Source organism: Hetaerina americana, unplaced genomic scaffold (genome assembly GCF_022747635.1).
Source record: "Hetaerina americana unplaced genomic scaffold, ioHetAmer1.1.p SCAF_2, whole genome shotgun sequence".
Taxonomy (NCBI): Eukaryota; Metazoa; Arthropoda; class Insecta; order Odonata; family Calopterygidae; genus Hetaerina; species Hetaerina americana.
The window spans coordinates 22397250-22422802 of NW_027286763.1; the positions used below are offsets into that span (position 1 = coordinate 22397250).

The 25553-nt window shown below is 37.7% G+C and overlaps 1 protein-coding gene across 1 annotated transcript; it reads right to left on the reverse strand.

Moving 5' to 3' along the window:
• Positions 1-1491: 1491 nt before the first annotated feature.
• LOC139687491 (forkhead box protein N3-like) lies at positions 1492-25553 on the reverse strand. The gene is made up of 9 exons (XM_071584675.1): positions 25432-25553; positions 22111-22225; positions 15975-16318; positions 14858-15070; positions 11875-12014; positions 8774-9078; positions 7280-7374; positions 6858-7057; positions 1492-5404 (listed from the first exon to the last, which is right to left on the reverse strand). Exons 1-9 carry the CDS (start codon positions 25549-25551, stop codon positions 4882-4884), a joined length of 2055 nt encoding a protein of 684 aa, XP_071440776.1. The 5' UTR covers positions 25552-25553; the 3' UTR covers positions 1492-4881.

Genomic DNA, 25553 nt, shown 5'->3' on the forward strand with positions numbered 1-25553 from the left:
TCCCTACTACTTTGACCGTGTTGGTCCAAAACACTTCCGAGATACGTAAACTGTTCTACCTGCTCTAGTTTTTGCCCTCCTATTTTAATGTTTATCTTAGTCTTTTTCTTTCAAGAAAATCGCATAACCTTTGTTTTATTAATATTGATTCTCATCCCATATCTATCGATCTGTATTACAGTTCCTATAGTGTCTTTTGCGGCTTTTGATATCCCTCTCCCATGTTTATGTTTATTTTTATGCCCTCAATGATCACATAGTTTGTATGATTATTGAGGTCATAGCAGTTATCATTATGCCCAACAGATTGGCAAAAACTAAGGAAGTGATAAATGAACATTTAGGTAATAATTTTGGTTTTTGAATTGGAAAAGGGTCTTTTGGGAACTGCTTTAAAGATTGAATACCCAGGAATTAGGTGTTGCAAATGGAGAGAGGGAAGTGTAGGTTATTGAGATGTAGGTTTAGGGGACATGTTCTGACTCTCAAGGTGCCTCACCAGGGAAATATCCTGCTCCTTCCCTTCACCCAAAACTTACCCCACTCCCCTCCCCTTTCACACACTTCCTGTGACCTCAATCTCCTTTACTGAAGAATATGGTTTTGCCATTGAAATAAATGTCCAAGAACATGTCTTTCAGACAAACATTTCTTGGGGATTGAAGTCCGTTTCATACTTCAAGATTTTATTCAATTAACAGGCATGATCAGTAGAAATTTAACATTTGATTTTTCCTACCAAGCTATATAAACCACAACATATGAATTCACAGTAACATTTCCCTCACATTCTAATAAAGACACTTCTTTTGCCTCAGCCGGTATGCGAATCCGTATATGTGTTTGCTATTTTTCTTTTCGTTTTCATGCAATGATCACACTCCATTCCTATGTATCTTCATTCAGGTAATTAACCAACTAAGATGCAGACTCTCGAGCTCTTTCTCTTTACTCAACAATGCCTCACATCCTCCAATATCTGCATGAACAATCAGCAGGAGCCAAATGAGCACTGCCCTGGTACTGATCCTTGCCCACTACGGGATGCATTACCCCTTCCTGTTAACCCCCTGCAATCACCTATCCACCTTCCCCTAAAACTGCCCTACCCACTCAATCTTTTCTCTTCAAGTGAAAGAGGTGGTTGGGCCACTGAAATGTCCCAATGTAAAAATCTGGTCTTTTTTTGGTTCCACCTGAATGCCTGTGATGATACTTCTATTTAATATCATGAGCATTTTTCCAATGCGAATTAGTTAGAGGAATAATAAAATACATTTATAAAAATGCTACTTCAAGATCTAAGACATAAATTGGTAATCAAGACTAAAACTCTCCTCAAAATTAAATACAATTTAATTCATGGTTAGAACCATAAATTAACATTCATTACTTCCATAAATACACTTGAACATAATTCAAATTTCCCAATTCTATCAACACAAATATATGCTTGCATGGTCCAGGGAAGAATATCAAAGTTACAAGACAGTTGGTATAACTTTCAAAACTTTATTCACTAATCATTTAAATGTACTGCAATTTTGATATGTACATATCTGTACAATGAGTTGACAGCAAAAATAGGTTATCTAACAACTAGTTGTAGGTAAAGCACATGGGAAAAGGGTAGGACAAACAATAAGAGCTTTTAAAAGCAAAGCCCTAGAGTTAAACTAATACATGAAGGCAAGTCAATCATTGTAGGCAATATTAAGTATTCTCTTTGCAATTCATACAAAATGCCATCGCCTTCACATAAAAATAATTTTTTTAAACAGGGGCATATTATTGCTTTAGTAATTCAATGAGACCTTGTGATGAGATGAGATGCAGAAACATGTTGACCTCATGCCCTGAATTATTTTAGAATGCTTCCATGAATGTACCCATTTGCAGTTATTACTTTCCAAGGTCAATTGTGTACATGTCTCTGCATAAGACTCTCTAAGGTCTGGTAGTTTGGTCAGTCAAGACATCACTTGAAAAATTCCTGGTAGCCAAACAATCTCCTCTGCATCAACCATCATCCTTGGTTCATTAAAAAACCTCTCCACTTGAAAACACACATCACAAATCAAAATATTTTTAGGCAAAAACCTCAAAGACACTAATACTACTACTCTCTTCTCTCAACTTTATTCACTTTCAGTTAGAAAAGAAAATTTGGCTTACAAAGGCCTGATTATTCACTTTCTGTAGTCACACCTATTTAAACTCACAAAAGGCATGGAGAGTTTAAACCAGCAATTAATGGACCCAATGAACCACAAACTTAAGGGAAAAATGAATGGCTAGATCATTGGTTTAAATACATGGTCAATTGGTATAAATTTTTTCATTGTCAAGTATTGAAGCCATCTTATTCCCAACTTACTTGATAATTGCTATTGAATGAGTTAACACCAACTCACAAAGGAATAATGTTTTAGCTGGCTGACTTTCTGCACAACCTATGACGGGGTAAATAAGTTCCTCAATGTTAGAGAACTTTCAGGTGGAAGACAATAGCATAAATAAATTACATATTTATCTCAGAAAACTCATCAAAAATACCTCATGAAACATCACTCATATAATTAGTCCACATTTAACTACACCTCTTCCATGTATGCAAGATTATTTTGATACTTATTCCACAATGTAGCCAAATTAAATTGAAGATGTGTTGAATTTTACTATTTACCTGAGGCTATTATAAAAATGCAAATCAACAGGCAAATTGTATTGCAGCTATGACTTTACAATAAATTTAGAAAAATTTTATGAATTGAACAAGTGTTTGCATACATAATTTATCAAAAAGTTAGCCATGCTTAAAAAACAACACTGGGTCTATGTATCCATAACTGATCAATAAAAGTTTAAAACTATGTTTTAACCAAATAGTTACAATTCTAAACGATACATTCCAAACAGATTCTCACCAAATTAAACCATAAAATGTCAACATAATATACAAAGGCTTCTTCCTCAGGCACTGCAGAAATAAACGCACAATTCACAAAAAAATAAGAATAAGAAGTAAATATTGTGCACCTGATGTTACAAAAAACGTCCTTGTAGAATATACAAAATGAATTAACACAATGCTCTGAGCATCTTCATCTCGAACTCCCTATACATAATGATTTTTATTACTTAACATATGAAATAAATAGCAACTTTAAAAACATTCCTCCTTCACTTGATTGATTCATGAAGAATAACAATAAAAGAGTACAAAGCAAACATATCACTTCTCATCTTCCCTCAGGCATCTTGCTATAAATTTAATTACTCCACAGACTGATTCATTAAAGGCATTCAAGACACTATCAATTTTAACTAAAATATCAAATACCACTTTGATTTCTTTGGAGCTTTTGTACATTATATGAGAAAACTATTTTCATCTACATACTGCACACTGAAAGGCAGGCATTACTTCTCAAAAATCTAAGTCATATTTTAATAGGTGTTTGCATTCACCCTGTGTGGAATTACCCACTGCTAATAACAATGTAATAAAATGAAATTTAAATAGATCAACAGTTTGGCACACATTTGTCAAAGATATAACATGTTCTTGTTATTTTATGTCTAAAATCTATGTGTAATGTGCAACACCACTTTCTTTTTATACTACAATATACTTTAAGAGTATTTAAAAACATGAGAATATTGCTCAAATTTTAGAATTAATATTTCTTCCCCAGTAAATATCACTAAGTTTACCATTTACACTTAAATAGTAAAACAAATATTGACACACAAGAATAACAAATAGAAGGCCTAATTTTCTTTTCATTAACTTTTGGTAGAAGAAATTATTGGGCCATCTACCATTATACAAATTTTCATCAGCAACGTCATCTATTTTTTGTAATTGGGTGGATAGGAGAAAAGTTCATGCTTAGCTTCAAGATGAACAGGGAAGTTAGCATCCGCAATTTGGCCTCTCACAGGAAAAAGTTGTCTTTACAAGATATTTTAGGAAGAACTGCATATCACTTGAGAAGTAATGAAAAAATATACACATATTTTCATATCTATCTCTCTCTATATAATCTCACTTCACAGAAGAAGGTAAAATATTTCATTCAGCATTACACATTTGTGGTTTCCAAATCTATACATTTGTACATCACAAATTCCTCACTACTTTCACCAAGGGAACTTTTGGCATGTTACTGAACACAGTAGTCAAAAATATACCACGAAAATTTACAATCAGTTCATTGAATGAATGGAAAACAACAAGTTCCTATTCCTAAAAATGTCATAGGAAATGCATAGATTTAAAATCCGCACCTACTCCAAAGTTGCCCATAAAAATGTTAACAAATCCAAAAGAGAAACTGTACGAGACTGGAGATTTATTACTTTAACCATTAGCTAAAAATGCCTCTCACCCACCAGTCATCATTCTAATGGATGCATTCAGACACGAAACATCATTCCAGGTGTTATTTATTTCACTATCAGCCATAAAAATAAAATCAAGGAATATTCAATAACTCACTCTTATTATCTTCATAGGGTTCATTTAGAATTACTAAGGATACGATAAAATTCGAGTGAGCTTCAGCAGCAATCCCTAAAAGCCCTTAACGCGTGGAAGATACAGTGGTGACTTCATGCCAAGTTACATCCATGACTACTTCTTCAAAAAGTCTGATCTGACAGCTACAGGAAACGTCCCCCATCATGCTCACCAGCAGCTTGGCCGCTCCATGCTTCATACCACCCACTAATAGGCCACTCAACGGTGGGTATACTGCCAGTCAGAGAGAGCAAGATGGAATTGGCAATCATTTCCATTCTTAAATCAACCAAAAGATTCAGTCAGCTACCTAAGGCCTATAGAACCTTCTTCCTCACGAGGGGCATTCTGCAATACTACCTTTTCATCCTGAACATTTTATCTTCCACCGCTCGCCTCACCTGTTTCTTCCTCTCCTTAAGGGCAACACTCGAACCGGCCACCCTCATTCTTCCAACAGTCTTGGATACCTTGTTTCCAGTAACATTCCAGTGCCCACCCCACCCCTTTTTTGCTCTTAGGAACCTGTTCACTCCCCCCTCGGAAGACTGCTTAGAATGCGGTGTCAAATCCACTTGTGGTGCCTGGATAGCTTCCTCCATCCCTACTCTCACCTTGACACGGGGTGAGAGGTCGATGGGGGAGGTGGAACGGGCCCGTGCCCTCCGCTTGCCTCCCCTCAGCATTGGCCCTAACTCATGACCCGATGCCCCCTCACACCCTACAGAGCGATCGCCACTGCATCCCCTCCCTTGGGTGCAGATCCCAGCCAGGTTGAGTAATGCATCTGCACCTTCCACGATCCTCCTCTGCTCTTCCTCTGGGTCACACTCCATTCCCTCGTGCTGCAGACCTCCCTTTGACAGGTGTGCAATCATGCTGCAATGAGAAGTTGAGGAGGGAGTGCTAAACAGACGGGAGAAAATGAAACTGTGAGGTGACATTTTTAGAGGGGGGGGGGGTGGCAAATGATAAACATATGCACCATCAATGTTTGCCAGAAATTGAGGTCAGGACGAAAATGTCTTTCAAAAGTGTATTGTGACATTTTAACAGGAAGTAACTAACAGGATCATAACAAAAAAGGAATATTAGCACCAACAATTTGTTTATACTAACAGGTGCAATAATGTAAATACAAACGTCCAAGGGGATTGAGACAGCATGGGGGCCAATGCGCTGGCTTCCCACAAAGAGGGTCTGAATCCTGGACATGGCAGATATTTTTCAGTAGTATCCCGATCCCTACTTGAGGTGCTCTGTGGAGAGCACTTGGAGTGAGTATGCCGTCCATTGGATGGGACGTTAAACTGTGGACCCCTTGGCACCTTTCGTTAAGAGTAGGCTAATGCTGATTCTCTCCACCCTTCCTCCTTTCCCATCTACCCCTAATGGCACAAATGAAAATCGCCTGCCCTAAAACTACAACTCCGAATGCAAAAGCCCTTCAAGGGAACATTTTAAAAGTATAAATTTTCAATTAAAAATAAAAGATAAGATAAAGTTCAACATAAACATTTCATCATCAAGCATTCTTCACTACCAAAAATGCACATCATCTCTTGAGAGCTATCACTATTGCAAATTTCAAAGAAAGAACAATGATATTTTCTTTTTGTGACATCCGAAGACTGAGGAAATAGTGACATAATGTGAAAATCAGATTTAAAGCTAATCGGAATACAAAGGCAATTAAATCAAATGTACTGGATGCCCTACATTACGTACAAATTCTCCCTTTCCCACATTTTATACTTTTTTCTGGGGCTTGGCCTTTTTGATTCTCAGGTGGAGCGGGCAGGCTCCAAGTGAGGTTGGGGAACTCTCGGATTAAGAATACTTTAATGGGATGGACCTCAGCAAGCACTGCTTCTATCACATGCCACAGCATTAATGGGAAAGTTCAGAGATTTTGGATAAGAGGTTGATAAAGATATCTACCGGATGACTGTTGGGAAAATGTTTTGGTTTGTAGGTGGCTGGACCTCTGAATTGCAGTAAGGTGATGTGGATATTACTGGCATCTTTTGCTGGTATATAGGTTGAGTATTGCAAAAAGTCTTCCAATTTAAGTTATGACAAAAATTGAGGGTATAAGTAAGAATGGTAACTTAGTTGATTTTGGGGGTTGGTGGAAAGGAAATAACTAGGCTTAGAAGTGATTTTTCACTTGAAGTTAAGAAAGTCAAAGGAAGTTTTAAGACTTCTTTATTGGAAGTACCTTCAAAGAGAACCATTGTTTGGTAAAGAGTTCAAAGGTGTTTTTAATTTTCATTTATCTTTTTTAGAAGATATATTTTTTAAGTAATTTAGCTTTCACTCTGTTACAAACCTGTCATTAGATTCAGAAGATGCAGAGCCTTCAGAAAATGCCTCGTCTGGAGATGAAGATGCCATCAATGGGCCTGGCAGTCGGGTTCCAACTGCATTGCTTCCCCAGACAGAGGAGGGCATAGTGGCTGCCAGCCCCATCTGGCGCCCTGCACTATAGGTATGGTCTTCACTCGGCGATGATGTAATCACTGGCAACAGCTGTCAAAGGAGAGTATTATCAAAACCAATGTACCCCAAAATCAAGTTTTTAACCTTTCATCAATATCATCTTCCAAAGTCACTAATTGTGAGTACAAATTCCAGATTTCTCACCATCATAAGCAATCATCGCTATAAGAGCTCATAAAACTGAACTTGAAATCCACTCATGAAATCACCTACTGGTGATAAAGCTCTAATAGTCTGAATGAATGATTGTACCTGACTAGTCTTGGAGGGTTTGCCTGATATCTTTCTCGCACGTCTGCCTTCTGGTGACGCCCTCCAGTTACCTTCTTCACTGGGTTGCCACTCATCTAAAAAGTAAGATAATACATGAAGTCACATGAAACAATAAGAAATCAAGGGGGAGGATGCTTTTGTTTAATGAGATCCAATAACTTAAGTTTATATCACATAATGCAGCATCCCACCATCTCTCACAAAAACTTTCTGCCAAAATATACAAAATCAATCATATATTCAAGGACTATGATACTTTAACATCAATATTCAACCATTTTTCCCATTCTGTCCATTACTGACTACTATTTCATATTGGAGACATTAATTTTTCCAGGCCCATTCTCTCTGCCACCTCACTGAAGCTCTTCACAGCTCTCAGCCAGCCATTCTGCATCATTGGCATTTGAAAGAATGGCTGGATTTACATCTCCTATCATTACACTTGCAGATGTTGCGGATGATCCAGCATTAATTAGCCAGTCTACCATCTGAGGGATATAACTATTGCTGGGCACAATACAAAATCACTGCGGCAAATAAGGGACTTTGATAAGCATGAATAAAACAAAGGCAGGGCAATGGAAAGGGAATGAGGCACTCAGAAAAGGAAGGCAAAGTTAATCTTGAAAATTACATGGCGATAACTAGAACAGGTTGACCATTTCATCATTCTTAAGATGTATTTTGGACAAGGGCAGTCAACATCATAGGGACATATGATGGAGAATTACATTATGCACAAAAAAATTTAAAAAACAGAGGGAGCTGATGACAGAGACCTAGAGTATGGCTGTAAAGAAAAGATAGTGAAAGAGAGTGAAAACTCTTATATGAAGTGTAAACGGAAAATTGTGGATTGAAGGGCTTATAAGGCTTTGGATGTGGAAAAGAATGAAAAAATCAAAATGGATGGAAAGGAAAACGATGGATGAAGTACTAAACATTGTGGGGAGCTATTAAAGGATGCTAGAAGAAATTTGAAGATGGCAGACAGACGTGGATGCAGGAAGAGAGAAAGATGATGGAAAGTTGAGGACTAAAGGGAGATATGTCAGGCAGGGGGGTAGGGAGGGGAAAAGAGGACACAGGTGTTGGATAGATTGAAGTGTGCACAATGTACCTGTAATTGATGAGGGAGGTCTGACAAGTTTTCAACCTCCACACAAAGATGTCAGCACTTTTCAACAAAAATTGCGGAATGTGTTTGATGCTTGAATTTTTTTTTCTGAAATAGCATTTGTTTACTATTCTTTGAAATGCAGAAGTTTCACTGAATGCTCTTATTTGTTTCTCCAATTACAATTAATGAAGAAATTTCCAAAGAATACAATATCAAAAGATATAAAAATGGTATTGGGTTGTCCCACGGAAAACTTATGATCCAGGCCTTCAAGCAAATCAAGGAACATATGAAGTGGTGACTTCCACACCCTGAGCAGAGACGAACACCATTTGGTCCTGTCCCCTCACCTTTCTCAGTAAAAAGAATGTGGGGCCCATGTTTCAGGGCCAACATTGCTGCAGCAGCATCAACATCATCCAGGGAATCATTGGCGTAAGTTGGCCCTTTGGGGCCGGAATCACTGGAATCTCGCACCTCCCGGGTCCCTCGTGGCCTCCTCCGATTTGACGCATCTGCTGGCATCTTTGGTGGGTCCTTCCCTGATGCTGCAGCCAGCCTCCGGCTCAACAATGGAAACAGCTCAGGATCAGGCACGTTGCAATTAGACTTGGCATCCGAGAGAACAATGCAGTCATCACTTGGTGGACTAGGGCTACCCCAGAAACAAAGAAAAAGATGATTAGTGACCTCCAACAAAATTTGGGAGAATTCTTTAATTTCAACTTCCTGGCCGATTAAATTAATGCAGACTGCATGGTACTAATGGTAATGTAATGTGAGTATATGATCTTAGTTGTTACTAGAGGTACTCCAAATAAAGGTGCATGATAAATAGCATACATCTTTTTCTGCATACACCCTCTACTTAAAGCAGTTATATCAAAGATAAAGGATATTTTAATATCTTAACTATAATGGCATTCACTTGTGCTTGTTTAATCACAATGTCAAAATCTTAAGCTTTGATTTAAGGTTTTTGTTAACCTTCAGAAAAAATCAGAAACATTAGTACATTGCATTTTTAAAAAAGCATTAAACTTATAAAGTTTCATAGCTGGTATGGAACTAACAGCATTCAAAGCCAGTTCAATTAAGGGTGATCATAAATATTTTACCTGCATTATTATATGAGGATTGTTTGCTTAATGCATAACATATGTGCAGTAAAAGTTGCACTGATTTGACTCCATTATTGCATAAGAGGCAGCCATCGCAAGTTGAACCATCTTCAATTCGCCTACACCAGCTTACCACGATGAAAAATGCCCTCCATGAAGGTGTTTACTCACATTGGAGAGCAAAAGAAGTCACATGGGATTACCTCTGAACAATAGGGTGGATGAGAAATACTCTTTACATCGATTTTTGTGAAATAATCATGATTTTGCAGTGGATTTAGCAGAACCCTAACAATACAAAGATGCTTCATGTACAGTTGTTCTGTTATCAACGTATGGGGTGGCACCCAATGAAGTTTTCAAGATTTAATAGAGTGCTCTTAACATTAGTTGACGATATTCCCTCATAATGGCAGCAGCAGTGTTATGGTTTACTTCTGTAAGAGCAGAGACTGGAAGTCCTTGTCCTCCATCCTTGGAAATTATTTCCCCTCTTTAAGTATTTAAAACATTCTTCTAGCTGGGGCTGCTGCAGGGAATAAGGAACCTGCCCATAGCTCTCCTCCAGCAATACATAGGCCTCAGCTGAGGACTTGCACAAATAAAAGCAAAATTTCAATGCACTGTAGTATTGCTCATCATGCGCTGCTGCCATTGTTGCCGTAGGTGAACTGAATGTGTTTCAACTGACTGCCGCTGATGCAATACAGGAGTAAAATTAATTAAAGTTGCCCCAAACATATATTACACATCAAGCAAAATATAAAAATAAAATTCAACTTTTGCACAGTAAATTACCAGGTCTGTTCAAAAAATTCCCAAACTTACTTATTTAAAAAAAAATACTTCACCAACAAATTATAGGTCAGAGTCCCCTTCAAAGTAGTCTCCTCCTCAACGAGTACACTTATCCCAATGGTGCTCCAATTATTTGAAACAGACTTGGAATGCTTCTTCCGGAATGCTCAGAAGTTTCTCCATTGATATTTTGTCCACCCCTGGAATGGTGACAAATTTTTTTCCTTGGAGCGGGGGTTTTTAATTTGAGGAACAGGAAAATGTCACATGGGCCCAGGTCTGGTAAATAGGATGGGTGGGGCAGCACAGGGGTCTTGTTTCTGGCTAAAATTTCACGAACTCTGAGAGACAGATGAGCATGTGCGTTATCATGGTGAAAAAACTACTCGCCACTCCTCCAGAGTTTGGGCTATTTTTGCCTGATTCTCTATCTTAGGCATTTCATAACCACAGATAGTACTCTGTGTTGACTGTCAAGCCTTCAGACAATTATTCCTGATGCACAACCCTCTTTGCATGGAAAGAAAAAAAAGTCAACATCATCTTGATATTCGAACTAACTTGTTGAGCTATTTTGGGGCAGCAGGAGGTTTCACCAATCCATTTTAAAGACTGCACTTTTGTTTCAAAGTCATATCCATAAACCCACGACTCATCACCTATTATGATTCTGGACAAGAAGGTTTCATCCCCTTCAGCTTGATCAAACAGTTTCTGACAAACAAGCTCGACACTGTTTCTGTCTGCTCTCATCAGATGAGGCATGAATTTGGTGGCGACTCGAAACATTCTCAATTTTTCATATCACGAACCAGTCAGGAAGCCACACTCCTCTGCGGGTTCTCTGATAGTCAAACCTTGATTTGCATAAACAAGATCGTACACTTTCTCGATGTGTGGGTCATCAGTCAACATTGATGATCTTCCAGAACACTCGTGTTCCACTGACTACCACAAACTGGGTAAACCACTCACTATGCACAGCACATTTCATAACATCCTCATCATAAGCCTAGGTAATCAAATCAAAAGTTTCCATGATGGATTTGCTGACTTTCACGCAGTATTTCACAAAACAACGCTGCTCCTTCAAAGAGTTCATTTCCGCACACCCAATTTTTTGTAGCACTCTTTGAACACCCCTTCACATAAACAGCCAAAAGTATCAACAAATTGGTTGAAGGAAGTTTCCGCAGACACAATGCCTCCAAGCGTATTAAAAATTACCAAATGGAGGAGCACTATAAAAGAGCCCGGGAACCTTTTGAACAGACTTCCTATTAGAGTATAAAAATTTTAAATCACCAAAAACATGGCAGCTGTGATTACTTAGGATAAAAATACCCTACCACGAATTTTTATACCTCCCCATGAACCATACTCTTGAGATCTAATAAATAAAGGGCATAAATGGCAAGGGAGTAAAACTAAAAATTACTTGACTGAAAACAAAAATATGATTAAGCTATGAAAAGCGAAATGGATTCATGTCTTCACACAGCACGAAAGTATGTCTGCTGAAAAACACCAACCTCTTCACATTAAGTCGATTCGTTATCACGGACACTCGCTCAAGTTGGGTGTGTGGGTGGAAGGGGGCCTTTCTCAGTGCCTGCAACAGGTTTGGCCTGAAGATGTCATCCACCATCCAAAGAGACCCTTTGCCTAGATTCTGAAAGAAATTAGAGGGTTAAATGTTGGGCAAGATATCTATTCCCACGAGCCAAACTTAAAATGTTCAATACCAAGATGGATGTCAAAAGAAAAAAGCATAACATATACGCATAAGCTCCAACACATGAATTCCTTAAAATTTTTCTATTTCTCATTAATTTATCATAATAATGATAGAAAAAAATGTAATATTCAATGTATAACATGGATTTTTTTATTAAAAAGAGTTATGGTTCATATGACTTGGTAATATATCTGCCATTATATATATATATGGCAATGCATTAATTAAAAAAGTACATTTTAGTTAGTTAATACCTTAAAATTGAACAAGTAGCAAATGAAAGGTTTAGAAACATGAATAACTATTCCAAGAAACTGTGGGATATGCCACAATGGTAACTTTTAACAGAGTCCTCCGCTAATACACATTACAATGCACCAATTTCAAAGTGTAAAAATCATTCCCCTTCAATGGGATTTAACCTATATGTATCAGTGTCCAGCCGAGTGCTTGTGTGATGCTTAGCCAGTTAAACTTTTTATGTGACACTTAGTATCTGCCACTTTTTTGAAATTATCAAAATTTGTATTAGAAGCAACTATTTTCTGTGCCATTACGACACTCTCATAATACTTAAGGTTGAGTGCCTGAAGAAACCGTTCATCGGGAGAGATACATTGAATGTACTGTAAGGATGTATTACCAGGAGGGAGACATTCATGCTAGGCCAACATTTCACAACAGCACCACATTCGAGATTTGTATTTGTACTTCGAGACATTGTATACATTTACGATTTATTCGGGAATTTTTTTAGGAAGTACTTTCAAGGAAATATTAACACTCTTATTTCTTACTACTGACTCAAAATTATTGAAATGTGTAATACAGGCAACCATTTTCTAAGCTTCAAGTAGGAAAAATATTTACAGTGGAACCTTGCTTGACAAGAACCTTGTATAGTGAATAGTTATCATATGAGTAAAATTTATTTTTGATAAGACTCGCTTGACCAACCACTTTTCACATCATTAATGGTGAGGAGATGGGGATTTCTGGAATGATTCCTCGCCTGCTGCTTCAGCTTGTGTTTAGTACTTATTCTGATAGAATCTTAGAGTTGCTAATGATCATACATTCCAACCATTACATTACATTCCACATTTTCCAACTTGTGTTCAGACATATTATTTGTAATGTTTTTTGGAAATTTTAATCATATTTTGTCTATAATTTAAAAAATGTCCCTGAAGAAAAAGCCACAAGAAGACAGCCTTGAGAGAATTAAAATAACAGTGAAAATGAAAAGAAAAATTAATGAATAATGAGAACGAGGCATGAGTGAGGCTGTCATAGCATTTGTATACAATCGGTTGACATCAACGATTTGCACTATCCTCAAGACAAGGACAAGATTAAGGACACAGATGCTTCAAAGGGAGTGAGTGACAAGAGTATCTACACAAGCATTGTGTGTTCTCAATGAGTTTGAAGGCTGCTTCTCTCATGGATAAAGGAAAAGCATTTGCAAGGTGGATGCTATTAATGAGAACATTATGAGAAGGCAAAAGTGATTTTTATGCCTCATTAAGAAGATGCCAGGATCATCAATGGCCCAAGTAGAAGTATTTAATGTAGCTGGTTTGAGGAGTTTAAGAGAAGAACTGGAATCCAGACCATTTGCAAGGCACGGTGAAGCAGTAAGCTCCAGCACAAAGGCAGTAGAGAACTTCATTTGTGACTTCAACAAGCTTGTAGATTCTGAGGGTTACCCACTGTGAAAGGTTTTCAATTGTGATGAAATGGGTTTCTTCTGGAAAAATATGCCCAAGCAAACCTATAAAACAGCAGAGGAGAATTCTTTGCTTGACCACAAGGCAATGAAAGGCTGTATCATGCTGGTGTGCCAATATAAGCTGCATTTTGAAAATTAAACCCTGCTTGTTTACCTTTCAGAGACTCCAAACTTTCAAGAAGTGTAAAGTCTAGAGGAGCAGGCCAAATGTGATGTGAAGGTTGCAGGTCAACTCATGAAGTTTTACACTAGGAGATCCTCAGGATTCTGTTCTTGGACTAGTGCTTTTACAATTATACTTTCATGATTTGACTGACAGCATAGGTTCTAACCCCAGTTTCAAACCAATTCTGTATGCTAATGATACAAATGCTTTTCTTTAAGCACCCGCAATATTAAATTAACATAAATTTTCATAAATAATTTGCATGGGTCTTTTGTGTACACTCATGCAATGGGACCAAATCCCATGGGTTTAGCGCTATTTAAAAAGTTAGGTTATGAATTCAAATTCAAACTAATTGAACTATTTTGGCTCTTTGGAAGCAAAATAAAGCAATTTTTTACAGACGTTACTATTTTATTAAATCCATAAATTCTTGGAATGGTGATTTTTTCCAATGGATGTTCCTGTTTATTTAAAATGTAAAATGCAGCTGCTATTTGCGGTTACTTAATTGATGCTGACTTTCACAAGCTTCACTTGTATTGGATTTTTGACAATTGCGAGTCCTATATTATATTATGCATTTATCATAGATATAATAATTGAGCAAATAAACACAATTCATACTTCTTAAATATTATAACCTGTTTGGAAAGATGATGATTAGATTTCAATTGTATGGTATTTCTATCGATAGGGAAACATAATTAAAGGAGAGTAATTGTGGTGCAAAGGACAGGCCATTCAAAGGTTAATTAATAATATTATCATTAATTTAACTGTAAGATGTAATTTACACAACTTTTTAAAAATGCTTATCTATATACCTGATTTTTTTAAATCAGCAATAATAACAAGAGGTATGTAAACAATTACCGGTGCTTTTTCAACCTTCTTAAAGCACTTATTGAGTGAGAGGTTATGGCGAACACTATTTTTCCAGCCAGTGGGAGCATCCTTGAAGTATGGAAAGTGCTCAAGTATCCACGCATAGATTTCTTTCACAGGGAGGGCCTTCTTAGGAGAGTCTTCAATTGCCATGAAGATTAGGCACGAGAATGAAAATGGTGGCTTAGAGCTGACATGAACCTGAAAGAACAACAAATAATGTCAGTGAAAAATATCTCCTTCCTTTCCCTAAAAGTACAAACATATGAAAGTATATGACCAGTTAGTACCTCAGCTAATGTAATGGAAATCAAAACTATTAGCATCAGATAAATGCTGCTGCACAGCTGACCTTTGGTCATCATTTTTAGCTTAATTATGAAGTAAACCATTATATGTACATCTATATCAAAGATTTATCAACGCCCACCTTGCATCACTATTCTTGAAACCTCAATTTTAGATAAAAGTTTGAATCCCACCACAGGCCTAATTTAAGAGAGCACCAGTTTTTCAACATAAGAAGGAACACTTCAAGTGGTGCTATATCCTTCGGGGTGTAAAGTTTACAAAAATAAACAGCTAAAATTTAATGTTTTGATTAAAAAACAGATCAGACCTGACCATTAGGCTTTGGAACAATTACTTCCTCAATCATCTGGGATGGATGACTGTGAGCTGTGAATAATGCATTTTTGTATCCTGTATGTTTCTTGCATTTATGGCTTGTGTTTTTTTAAATATATCCTGCATCATATTGAATATTAAAGATTTCAACAAGTTTCATATCCTTTATACCTGAATATGACATTGAACGTCGAAACCCGGGTCATCTCATAATAAAAATTTTTCAGTGGAATCACAACGTTACTATTTTTCATTTCCACATTTCATATCATTTTTATAGTATTCAAATAAATCTCTCCACAAAATATAATCCAAATCTCCAATTAATTCCTTTTTTATACCATTTCCTTTCCTTTACACTTCCATCCACAAGGGTAACTTCTAGCCTGCATGACAGTCAAGTGGAATGCTTCTTCAAAATAATACACAAAACACATTCAGTATGATCAAAGGAACATTCATATTTAGCTGTATTTACCTGAGGGTCATAAGGTCGATGATTGCCTGCTGACTGTCCCATGTGGCTCTGATTAGATGATGGATGTTGGAGTTTAAGCCTAGTCATTATGGGCAATGAGTTACTTGTGGGCTGAGAGAGCAGCACCGGTTGCCGCCGTCGATTGCTGCCTGCCATTGGTGGGCTGGGGGACTGCCTCCCACCCCCTGAACTGGTCGAGTCAGCATAGTCACTCGTTGGAGAGACAGTTCCACCAATTGGTTTGAGACCGTCACCCTCATCTTCTTCTGCTGAGGCATCTTCATCATCGTTAAAATACATATTGCCTTCTGGTGAGAGGGAGTCCCCTGATCGCAGATTCATCCCTTAAACAAAATAAAACCAATTAAATAACACATGAGTGACCATTCAGACATCTGAATTTCTTTTGACCATAAGTCAGTCTGGATGATTTGCTCTGGTAAGCCAACCCTTGGAGGGACACAGAAGATGGATTGAGTTGTGTTAGTCTTCCTTGAGAAATAGGGGAAATTGAAGGAGGCATAGATGGACATGATGCTGGGAGGCAGGTCAAGGGGTATACTGAGGTCAAGTGACACAAGGTAGAACATTGCATTAACAGATGGGAAAAGGAATTTTGCGGGGACCATTTGGGGGAGAGATTTTACAAAGCCCTGAAGAATGAAATTTGGTGAAGTAGAAAGTAGCTAAGCTGTGCAATGCATTATAAATTAAATCCCATTCTTTGTAGGTCCACAGCATTGAGAGATTATTCAACAAACCTAACATTAACAGAAGACAAAATGGATGCAAAATAAATGCAAGTAAGTTCTATTTTAACAAAGTTGTTCTTTAGGTCACTATTACATCATATATTGGGAATATAGGCTCACGATAGTCCAGGGGGTAGAGTGTTGGACTACTGACCGGAGGACCTGGGTTTGATTCCTGGGCATGCCACTCAAGGAATCCTCAGCTACACCCAAGCTATGTGATTTCTCGGGAACCAGATCTTACTTGGAAACCACACCCGGCACAGGGAAAGGAACTCAACCCCCTACCCTGATGTGTGAATTTCACAGGCCGTCGGGCTTAGTACTGGGTGAACTCTATCATCACCTACCAAACCTACCTTCGGGGTGATAACTGTGATTATTGAGAGGATTCAATCTAGTAAAGCAGTGGCTTTGTCAAATTTTCACAAAATTTTGAGCTGTTGGCAAGAACTAATGTCTCTAGACAAGTATAAAAGTATTAGGAATATATCACAAATAATAAACTAATTATCTTGATTCTTTTTTGTTTTCTACAAATTGAATTCACATTCTCAGTCTTGAGTGAGCTGTTCGTGAGTGGTCATTGTCATGATCATAGGTGTAAGGTAAATGCAGAAAATGGCACAACCACCTCATACTTCTCATAACCTTAAAAATATGATAGCATGGTGGATTATTTCCCATTTAGTATTTCTAGGTAGATATTTGACTCACCACCATACAAGAGGCTCATATCAGCAGTCAAATAGACATTTTTGTTGGATGCAAAAATATGATAGCATGGTGGATTATTTCCCATTTAGTATTTCTAGGTAGATATTTGACTCACCACCATACAAGAGGCTCATATCAGCAGTCAAATAGACATTTTTGTTGGAAGCGAGAAGTCAGCACTATCACCCACCTGACATGATGCTATACGACATGATGCTCATACATCTAGTCTACATGCTACACTCTTTAACTACACAGACCATTCTTATGCTCCCTTATGTTCTTTTCTCTCAATCTTCAACATCTCATTGTCTCACCCAAAATGTCCTGCATCCGTTTTGTGTGCCTTCTTTCCATTTCCCCCATAACCCTCTCTCTTCCTCTTCAACAATGCCTAAACACGCTTTCATTTCCCTCCTTTGACATTTCGTTCTTTACATTCATCTCCAAAGCCTCCAACTGATGCTCATCCTCTTTGCAAAATATAATTTGGGTGTTTTACATTCCTAAGGTAAGTCCCCACTCAAAAGTAAAATTTTCTACCAAAAGAAGGATGATTTCAAATTTGCTGCAGAGCTAAAGTGCAGTGTTTTGCTTTGCAGCAAAAAGGTCAATTTAATTGAATTCAGCCTTTCCATTTTGAAATGTTCAGGGCTGTTGTCAACGATGAAAGCAATTATCCCCTCCAGCAGCAAATATCACCAGTCCAATGCCTTAACTCAGTCCTTAAATTAGGTTCCTATCATCCAAGGATAAAACTTGAAGGAGAAGCTGGAGCATTCTGGGCTCTTGCTTGTTTAAACCAGATGATCAGAGCCATTTCCAAATCCTCGCGTTTTGGCATTCAAAGATTTTACTTCCAGTTCACACTTTCTTTCCTCATTCACAGCTGTTAATTTTTCATGAGTTTTTATAATTTGGACAAAGCTCAATCAGGCTTTCTCAATTCTTTGCAGATGCCAGTTTTGGAACTATCATCAGTTTCAACAACTTGTTGGAGCTGCATTTTCACTTTTGGTTGACATGGATTTTATTAATGCAGTTAATCAGCCATTGCAAGAACACCTATTGCATTTCCACAAATCAACCAGGTGCACTAGTATGAAATACGGATTTTGGACAACAGATGGTGCACCAATGCAGTATGTGGAGTAAAGATTTGACACTTATACCATGTTGTGGTGCCATCAACAAGTACCAGATGCACACAAGTGATACATTGAAAAAGTGTTTGCATAGTATTGTGTTGCTGGGTTCAATATGTCAAAATTTATACCAAACAAAGAGCATTTGCAGATGGCATTAATTTTTTGTTTTCATTTGAAGAAAACTGCTGCTGAATCATACCAATTACTTCGAGAAGCTTATGGAGAACATGCTCAATCGCAAGTTACATGTGAATGATGGTTTCAGGGTTTCAAAAGTGGTGACTTTGATGTTTTTTATTTACTTATTTATGTACCCCGCAAGCCATCGCTAGGGTGTGTGGCAGGAAGTGAACACACACCAGAATAATTTTTACCTGGAGATGACCCTACCATGGTCGGACAATGTTATTATGATCCCTTATCGCTCATGGAAGAAATGAAATCTTAAATCTATATGTTCTACACTTATTCTCTCTAATTTTACTAACATAATCTCTCCTACTGTAGTATTATAGAGGCTATATTACAATTTCAACATCACTGCTAAAGAGACCTCCTTCCAAGTTATGCAAGAGCTTCAATCTGTTATTTAGCCTTTGCCCTGTCAGTGATTCCCAGCCTAGCCACTCTAATATTTTAACCGTTCGCTGCTTGAAAAAAGACCAGAATACCAAAAGAGGCGTCACAAGGTCATTTTTCTTCACGGCAGTGCTCCATCACAGATGGAAAAACCTGTTTGTGAGACATTGGAAGCACTCAGCTTAGAAGTTCTACCCCATGCGGCTTACTCACCAGACTTGGTTCCTTCCAATTACACTTGTTTGCACTGATGGATCATGCACTTGCTGGGCAGTGCTTTGGTTCGTATGAAGATTTGAAAAAATGGCTTGATGAACACAAATAATAGTTTGCAGCAAAAGGGAAAGATTTTTAATGGGTATCCACAAATTGCCCAAAAGATGGGGAAAATGTCTCAGAAGCAGAGGAGCATACTTTAAATAAAACTCTTAATCGTTCTTCCGATTTTAAAAAAATCCACATTTCTTGCTAGTATACTTGGTACTAATCACCATAAAAAATGAATGTGGAAGGGGAAACCTTGCTTACAGATTATTGTACTGTTTGTACGGCACAACTTCTCAGTTTGAAGATTGGAATTGACCGAGTGTTTAGAAGTTCAAGGCCCTTTGGTCAGGGGGATTTGGGAAGACCTAAGAGTAAGGGACAGCATGCTTGCTTCACTTTCCAAGCCTTCCCTTGAATGAATCGATCAAAGTAGATCCTGGAATTTGTTCAAGGTTGCAAAGGAGTATGTTGTTGGTGCAACCCTATTCTCTCCCTGGATGGGGAGTAGGGGAAGGGAGTGCAGGCAAATGATCTCTCATGGTGAGGGTCCCTGGCCTGCTACTGACCGTGCCCAAATGGTGGCAAGTGAAGTCCAGAGATAATCACAGCTGTTGCAAATGGGAAATCCTGATGGGTTTTTTCCTAGCTAGCTCCGGAACGAACCCACAATTGGGAATCTGGTGGATCAGGAAACAGAGCCACAAATTCCATTTTGCGTATCTAAAGAATTTTGTGGGGATTTACTATCTGAGGATCAAAAGATGTCTTGTTGAAATTGATTGAATTGTTAACCATTTCATATTAAACAAATAGATATAAGAAGAAAAAAAATTGAAGTTGGAACAGACCATGCCTTTATTTCACGAGAAGCAATATATATTGTGCTGACCATTTTTATGTTAAGCAGTTTTCACAGTACCTATGTAGATACTATATTACCTATAAGACTTCGTTTAGTTTTATTGTACGCATAAAACTTTACATTAATTGAAAAAACACTTCCACTATGTTATTTATATGATTTTCTACTCAAATGTAACTTGCCTACAGCCTTTTTAGTGCCATCAAAATAGAGACATTGTTATAATCTGCAAAGCTTCTCATCCACTTCAAATTATGAACAACTGGTCCATGGCAGTTCTTCATTTTGCATCATAATTGGGACATGCCCTACTGTGGGTGCATGCCCCTTCCATTACTGCTGCACAAGTGGAACCTTTCGTCCATGCCAGGCTCAATTTTACTGTTAACGTTTATGATACATATTTATGAATTTTATTGAACACTTAAATATGCACTCCTTCTCTGTGCATTACGAATCATTTCAAAAGTTAGAATGGGTAACTTTGGGGAGCTTCATGATATGTTTGAAATGAAGGTATTTTCCCTTTAAATTTCTGTTCTTGAATCCAAGAAGATCCCCAATTTTCTTCATTGTATTTTTGCAAAAAAAAATCTTTTCTTCTTTCAAGGTTCTTACGCCATTTGCATTTTTCACCATCATTAATTCACTATATCAGAAATATTGATGTTTAAATGAAAGGCATACTTTATTTTCCACATAAAATTTTAAATAAGCAAAACAAGATCTGGGTTTTATAGATCTACAATAACAAAACACATCAGATCATCAAGAAGAACTTTCATGAATCCTAGATCATTATAAGGTAAATAAAATTTTATGTAAACACAATGTACGTAAACACAATATTGACTACATATTCCAAAGAAAATATTTATTATTCCACAAGTTTCACTGAACTTAGCATCTTCAGGACTCACACATAACATAGAGTCAAGAGTTGGTGAGTGGGAAGGGGGATAAGAGCAGGGCAGGGAGAATGGGGCTGGAGAGTCACATTACGTGTCGGTGGGAGGGAAAGGGGATGAGTGAGTTACTTTCAGAAGTTTTTTTTGGGAGTAAAGGTGGGATGCTTGGCAGGGTGGAGTGCAATGGGAATAAATGGCCATTTGTACCCATTTCCTTCTGCACACAGGTCAATTTGGCCGATTGTTCTTAGGTACCCATCCTCCTCCCATCTGTTTCAACGACTATAATCTGTGGTATGACGTTAGCCTGATGACATTGGCCATGGAGATGGCTTACAAATTGTGACATTACTTTTTTTCATGATGAACTTCCTTATGGTGGGATATGTGCTATTTCTTATCATTATAAAGGAAAATCATGAAGTCTTGGCCCCAAACATCTCTCAAAAGGATACAGCTAATCTTATTCAGTTTTCTTCAAACAAGCAACACACTTACATGTTACTATATTAATAAAACTGATACATGATTAATCTCACAGAAAGAGGACCATTGACAAGATCACGAAAATTCCTTCTATCATGGATATCTCGTGGTGCCATTTTTGCTACGGGAATCAAACCAAAAGGATAACAGGGGAAAGGGTTGACACAAACAAATGCAAGCAAACTTAAACACATAGGGTATCAGTGGCAGCTTACAGGTGTTGACGCTGAGCGCACCGCCATTATCAGTTATGAAGACTGCAATAATCTTTGTTTATGCATTTTATGGCACACCGAGGTTGGAAGAAAAGCAAATTCGAGCAGCAACAAAGAATCAGAGGAACAAAAAAACATTATATTCAAAACCACTTAGACAATGAGCCTACTCCTTAGTTGAAAATTTATGACACTATATTACCTTTCAAAAGATTTCTGTCTTGAAGCCATGTCAATGATGTTAGATCATTGTCTTCATAGCTGGTTTCCACTAGTGTACGAACATCTGGAAAGGAATCACTAGCACCATCTCCTTCCTGAAAAATAAGCAGTAAGCACTTATAGGTTGGTGACTCATATAGACTCATTAATAATAAACCAGTAGATAATTAATTATCACATACTGTGGCAAATAATTTGAACTAATGCATATTGAAATCAGATTTTCAGCCGAAGAAATCTTGATGAATCATACGCCAGTCATTAGAAGTCAAAGCCTTAGTTTGATAAACAAGGGGACCAATTATGATTACTTCATATTAAACTCTGCATCCAAGGGAATGTTTTAAATTGAAAGTGACAACCATATTGTCAGTATATGAACTAAAAGGTCAACCATATTGGCTGATTCAAGACAGAATATGAGCACTCACAATGATGGAAATTTCATATTTAACCCTTTTAAGTGCCAGAAATCTAATATACAGGGTACAGCCCTTAAATCCATACAAATGAAGCTTTTGTTTAAAAGCAAATTTATTTTAAAAAATACAAATGAAAATGAAAATCATTTTACATACAAGTAGTGGTATCTGTCAAGAGTATCATTACTCAATGTAACCCCCTTCAGCTGCAATGACCGCCTCCAATCAGGTCCCAAATCGATCGCATGCACTCTTTAAAACAGTGCTGTTCATATTCGCAAATGCTGCTAAGATAGCAGAGCCTGTAGATGTGACATTAGGGTGCCTCGTCTTATTGGTAACTCTTCCGACTACACTGCAAATATATTAGTCGAGGGGGTTCAAGTCCAGGCTATTCGGGGGCCAGGACTCCTATGAACAGAACATGTCAATGGTATCTGAGATCCAGTTTTGGATTTAATGACTTGTATGAGCTGGTGCACCATCCTCTTGAAAGACATATTGTCTCCCGGAGGCCACAGTATCCATCCACGGTTTCACGACATACTTCAAAATTTGCAGATAGACTTCTTTTGTGATAGTTTGTCCCTTTTCAAAGAAATGTGGCGGCATGATATCACCCTCACTGGACACAACACCTAGGACATGAACACCAGCCGGAAATTTTGTTCGAGCAACTATCGGGACATCCACGGGGTCGTGGGTGAGCCAGCAATAATTTCTCCTGTTGATCTTCGCATCAACGGTAAAAATCATTTCATCAGAAAAGAATCTGATTTGCCCCGCAGCTTCATTTTTTAGAGGACACAATAGTAGATTGCAGCGAGCAATCTGCTTTGTTCTGGCAGCCTCAGATAGCATCTGTCGCACCTTTATTGTGTACGACTTGTATTGTAGGTCCTCCTCTGACATCTGATGCATTATTCACCAGCTAAAATTCAATTCTGATGCCGAATTTCCTCAGCGATCACCCCGGGTCCTCTGAAATCAGTGCCTGAACCTTCTCAATGACTGCCGCAGTTTGTAACACCCGTTTCCTCGAATGAGGTTTCCTCGCCAGGTTAGCGAAACCTTCCCCAGACTTCTCTGAAGCATTATACTTAGCCACAATATCATAAGCAGTTGATCTCGGGTACCCGAAGAATCGAACTATTTCACTGGGCGAACACCCAGCACAAACAATTTCAATAATAGTGGCTCTTTCATTGTACTCCACACAAATACATAACATCCCGGCCATTTAGAGTGATGACTGTTTACTAGATGCCTATAGCTTTCAAGAACGCCATTTCCGACCTCCAGGGGAACTACAATACGGTGGGAAATTCAAATTGAAATTTGTCTGGATTTAAGTGTCGCACCCTGTACAAATATGCGTCAGTTTTTGCAAAATTCCTAGGGAGGCAATTTGTCAGCCACACTTGTTCCACTGATAACCTTTATTTAAATTATTTATTCTGTACATATGAGACATAATAATGATGTAACTTCTTTTCATGTTTTTTCATAATTGCGTAATTTTCACAAGAAATTATTGACATTCTCCTGATATTTTAAATTATTTGGGCTGGCAATGAAAGGGTTATAAGACTTTGGCTCATTCACCTGAATCCAATGCCCTTAATACACCTTGTCAGCAAACAAATAAATCATGCATTTTTTAAATCACTTCAACAAGTTAAAAATACCAATCATGTACAGTACTTGATCAAAAATATGTTCCATCACTATGTTGACAGTGTTTTTAATATGCATAACATGGACACAAACAACATCTATGTTCAGCAAATAAATGTTCATTTCTGGGAGTACAAACATTGGAAAGTTCAATATAAAATATGACAATTGGACAGGAACACAAAAATAATGAAAACATCCTAAATACACTGGCCATTAACATAAATAACGAACCACGGACACAAGAAAATAAATGTAAACTCACTCAAGAAACATGATAAAAGCATCTTTACAAGGATATATAAGGCAAAGTAAAAAAAACAGTCCACAAATAAAGAGCCAAACAAATCTCTATACACAAAACACTGAGTGAACACCAAGGAGAAAATTAAAGACTCATCCAGAGCTCACATTTAATTTTACAAATCCAGAATGATTTGATGGAGTCTCTCCTTTCCCAAAATTGCACTTTTCATAGCCAAGGCTCAGAGTTCTTCAATGTTTCAGATGGCTCACCATTTTGCAATGCACAAAAGAAGGATGCCTCAGAGTAATTCATGCCTACCAAGAGATTGGTGGGTAATAGCAGTGAGCTCATTAAACAGGTTAGGGCTTTGGCTCTCAGCAATATCACAACAAGAAATACAGAAGTAACAAGATCAATAATGAGTACCCATATGCAGTAATAAAAATATCCCTTTGGTGTTTAAAAGAATAAAATGGACATTTTTAACTTTTCAACACAGTTCATAGGAGGAGTCTTTGTTTTCAAAAATAAATGCTTCATATACTATGACTGCTGGCCTCCAGATTAGGCTCGACTCTTGGAAGTTTCAGAGATATTTTTAATATCATCGCAAATTGTGAAACCAAGCAAACACCTTTTAAGAATTCAGTCAATGTGAAAACATACACATGTGGCCACAAACTAAAACTCATTGACTCCTGCTATGTACTTTCATCTGTATTTTTTGTAGCAAGGATGCTTTCATCACTGGCATAACAAATTATCACATGACAGAAATGATCAATTTATTCTCAAAAAGGTCTTATAAAGATATCTGCAGGAATTCCACACATGAGAAGAAAACAAACATTCTCCCATCATCACTTCCTTACCAGCACTCAACAGCAAGTGGGGAAAACATTTGGGCACTAGGGCACAGGGAAGAGGCTTAGACTTGAGAGAGTTCCTTTTTTACCTTCACTTGGATGATCCCGTTTGAAATAGGACAAACTTGCTGGCGATGAGGTTGCCTCATCAGAGGAACAGCCACGGGCTCTGCAACTCCACCCCCTCCTCCTGTGGCGCCGAATGCCATTG